The sequence below is a fragment of the Sinocyclocheilus anshuiensis genome, unplaced genomic scaffold, assembly GCF_001515605.1.
Source record: "Sinocyclocheilus anshuiensis isolate Anshui unplaced genomic scaffold, SAMN03320099.WGS_v1.1 scaffold1878, whole genome shotgun sequence".
NCBI classification, from domain to species: Eukaryota; Metazoa; Chordata; class Actinopteri; order Cypriniformes; family Cyprinidae; genus Sinocyclocheilus; species Sinocyclocheilus anshuiensis.
In genome coordinates this window covers 286,238-290,275 of record NW_015547722.1, presented here as the reverse complement: position 1 = coordinate 290,275, position 4,038 = coordinate 286,238, and the positions used below count along the sequence as shown (strand labels likewise).

At 36.1% G+C, this 4,038-nt stretch overlaps 1 protein-coding gene across 1 annotated transcript in view; it reads left to right on the top strand.

The window, feature by feature from the left end:
• Window positions 1–4,038, top strand: part of LOC107704222 (structural maintenance of chromosomes protein 1A-like) — a 56,164-nt gene that overhangs the window by 10,188 nt on the left and 41,938 nt on the right. The window contains exons 4-6 of the mRNA XM_016507109.1: window positions 16–219; window positions 362–600; window positions 1,362–1,620. Coding sequence (XP_016362595.1) covers window positions 16–219; window positions 362–600; window positions 1,362–1,620 — 702 coding nt within the window. The remainder of the gene's footprint in view (window positions 1–15; window positions 220–361; window positions 601–1,361; window positions 1,621–4,038) is intronic.

Sequence of the window (4,038 nt, the reverse complement as noted above, 5' to 3'; positions counted from 1 at the left end):
CCCCCCCCCCCCCAGGGTGCGGTCGAGTCAATTGCCATGAAGAACCCCAAAGAGAGAACTGCTCTGTTTGAAGAGATTTCTCGTTCTGGAGAGCTTGCTCAAGAATACGACAGATGTAAGAAAGAAATGGTAAAGGCTGAGGAGGACACGCAGTTTAACTACCATCGCAAGAAAAACATCGCTGCTGAACGAAAGGAAGCCAAGCAAGAGAAAGAAGAGGTGGGCTCCTAATGTAGCCATACTAGTAAATTATTCTTTCATTAATGTAGGAATAGATTTATTTGGGTGTTGAAAACCCTGAAGGCACATATGCAATTATAAGTTCATAATCTTAGCTGGGTTCTCCATGTGTTATGTGCAGGCGGAACGCTACCAACGGCTTAAAGACGAGGTGGTGCGTGCTCATGTACAGTTACAGCTCTTTAAACTGTACCACAATGAATCAGAGATTGAGAAACTGAACCGAGAGCTGGCCCACCGCAACAAAGAGATTGATAAGGACAGAAAACGCATGGACCGTGTGGAGGAGGAGCTGAAAGAGAAGAAGAAAGAGCTGGGCAGAATGATGAGAGACCAGCAGATGATTGAGAAAGAGATCAAGTGAGTCTGAAACAGAGGGTCAATTGTTTGTCAGTTAATTGTCATTTTTTATGACAAACAACAACAACGACAATTGTTTTGGCCAAGGCAGTCCATAGAACCATTTGCAGGAAAAGTATGAAATTTGGCACACAGATTGAGGAGTCTTAACATTAACCACAGCAAATGTGGAGTCTGTAATTCAAAACAACAGCTTAAAGTTGCACTCACATTTAAGCTAATACCTTTTGAACCATAAGGGCTAGAAACAAAATTCCTTTGACTCCTTGGCTTAAGATGATTTGATTGCACTCCATGATATCATGAACATTTGGTTATCCACCATACTAAAGTTAATTGATACTGAATTCCTATTTTCATTATTTTACTGCATCCCTACTTTTTAAATGTACTATTTGATATATTTATTTTACATTGCATGTTTGTCTTTGCTGAAGTCTTGAAGTAGTCCCACATCTTTTGTTTAATCAAAATGTAATCGATGTAAAATTGAGAAACCACCAGCTGGGTCATAGGACATGATTATTGGCAGATTAGAGTCATCACCTGACCAAGCAGAGTATCCTTAAATTCTAATATGCCCTGAAAATTATGAATAAAAATTGCTTAAAAGACAAACGATAATGAAGTGCCCTGAGCTCTTACAGAATTGATCAGGGCAGGCTAAGAAGATGAAAATTATTCTCTAATTGATCACATCTGATAATATATGATTAGAGCTCAGCTAATAGATAGTAATTAATTTTGTGACATGTTGACAGGGAGAAGGATGCAGAGCTTAATCAGAAGAGGCCTCTGTACATTAAAGCCAAGGAGAACACTGCTCACAAGATCAAGAAACTGGAGACTGCCCGTAAATCAATGCAGAACGCCCAGAAATGCTACAAAAAACGCAAGGCAGACATGGAGGAGCTAGACCGTGAACAGGGGGCGGTGGAAATGGCCAGACAGGAGTTTGAGGAGCGAATGGAGGAGGAGGCTCAAAGTCAGGGACAAGATCTACAGCTGGAAGAGAACCAGGTACAGCTGACTGAGGGTTATATACTGTGAAAAATGCCAACATATTCATTTAGGGCTGGGTTTTGACACAAACTTCTCGATTCGATTCTCATTCACAAGCTTTCGATTCTCAGGAGTATTGCTAATGTTAAAGATCCACTGAAGTGCCTTGAAACGCACAGCATTGTGCTGATGTAATTTCAACTGAAACAGGAAGACAGGGACATATTGAACAGACCTGCCAACAGTAGGGCTGGGTTTTGACACAAATTTCACGATTCGATTCGATTCTCATTCGCAAGCTTGCGATTCGATTCAATATCGATTATTTTGAATATATATCAGGTACAATACATGCCAAATTTTCTCAAGGAAAAAAAATATCTTAGCAAAATGTCCCTCTCTACAGTTTATTTCTTATGTGACTAATGAGTTTATGGTCACCGAATATGTTTTTTCTGAGGTAAATGTGACGTTACGTGTCATTGTTTACAAGACGTTATATTGACATCTTTGCGCAGCTGAAACACTGATTGAGCAATTAATTGAGACAGAATACGGCTTGTAAAGTTGTACTCTTTTATTTTAACTTATCTTTGGATGTTTAGTAATGTTTATTTTGTGCTGAAACTGGTATTAATGTGGAGGAGATGATCAGTTCACGTGCGCCTCGCGCTGCCGCGTCTGTTGAACTGAGGCGCTACAGCGATCTGTCACTCCACATTAAACAGCGCCAAAACGACATTTATTGTTTAAATATTGCAATACAATGGACAGAATTTTATTATTGTCATTTTAAAGACCATTTTATGCCACTGAATATATAATCATAATGTAACAGTATAATAATGCAAGAAGGCCCTCACACTTCCAAATGACAACAAACTTAATTTTTAAGAATATTTAGATCATGGAAATTAAGTATTATTAAGTAAATATTAGGAACCTTAAAAAACTTAGTTAATAAACATTTTCTAACAAAAAATGCAAAGTAACAAATAATAATAATAATAATAATTTATGCATTTAGCATATTATTTTAAGTAGAAAAAAAGAAAAATGCACAAAGAACTTTTTTTTTCTTGCACAGACCGAAGTTTGACAAACATGCAAAAAAATAAGAAATCAGGAAGGGGGCCAACACTTTTTCACACCACTGTAAATAAACATGCATGTATTTATTTAAGAAAAATTGTATGTTTATATATTACATATATGTATATATAATATAAAATATAATAATATGAATATATAAATGTATAAAGGTAAATATTTTCAAAATGTATACTGTATGTGTGTGTATTTATATAAACATAATAAATATACACAGTACACATCAAGGTTATTATAGTTTTGAATTTTTAAATTTGTTTTATGTTATTATCGTTTTCAAATTTGCCATAAAATTCAGTTTAGTTTTTATTAGTTAGTTTTAATTAAAGTTCAGCAGAATTAACAGATCACTCCCAGACCGCAGGCCAAAGACAGACGTAGGCATAATTTAACCTTAGTGAGGCAAAGATATAGCGACACAAAATTAACGCATGCTGCGATTGATTAGATAGTAAAAGTATACAAATACACGCCAAATAAAGCAGGCAAGCCTTTTTTAATAAATTAATCCTGTTAATTATCATGTTGCACTGCATGTCTGTTTTTCTTCAAAGTTTGATTGCTTGAGTTACATGATAAAATGAATAATCTTGCTTACCTGATGTAATAGATTTAATGCGAGTGCAGTTCGGGTCGCAACTTTGGGTCTTTGTCAAACGGTTCTCGTCTGGTACAGAATTAAATTAGCGCTGCTGTCAGATAATGGGTCGGGTGTTCTGTTAAGTACTGCTGGTGAACGTTTACCAAACAGGACCCGTGCAGGCTTTAAAATGCTTTGCGTCTCTCCGTCAGATAACCCCATGTGCGTGATGCGCCATTATAGGTAGGCTATTTCCCTAAACCTCCACACAGCTCGTATATTTTTCCGCCAAGGGGTGAGAACGTAATGATTACGAAAACGATTATTTATTTTTGATTATTATTTTATTTCAGTTAGTTTTTCAATAACTGTTGTTAGTTTAGTTTCGTTTTAGTTTTTCAATTATTTTGACGTTTTTATTTTATTTCAGTTTACGAAATTGTTTTTTCATCAATCGTTTTAGTCTTAGTTTTAGTTTTCGTTTACGAAATAACCTTGGTACACATACATATGTAATGTAATCAGTAGGGATGCACCGATACTGAGCTCCTGTACTCGTACTCGTTAAAATGCCCGATACCAAACACCGATACCACACAGCATGTGTTAAGTGCCATATTCAGACAATGAAACACCAACAACAGAATGGAGTTATTAGAGATTAAGGATGTCTACGAAGTATATGTATGCAATGAATATAATGTTAAACATTCAGTATTGACTGTATAGCTGATGTGCGCGAGCTG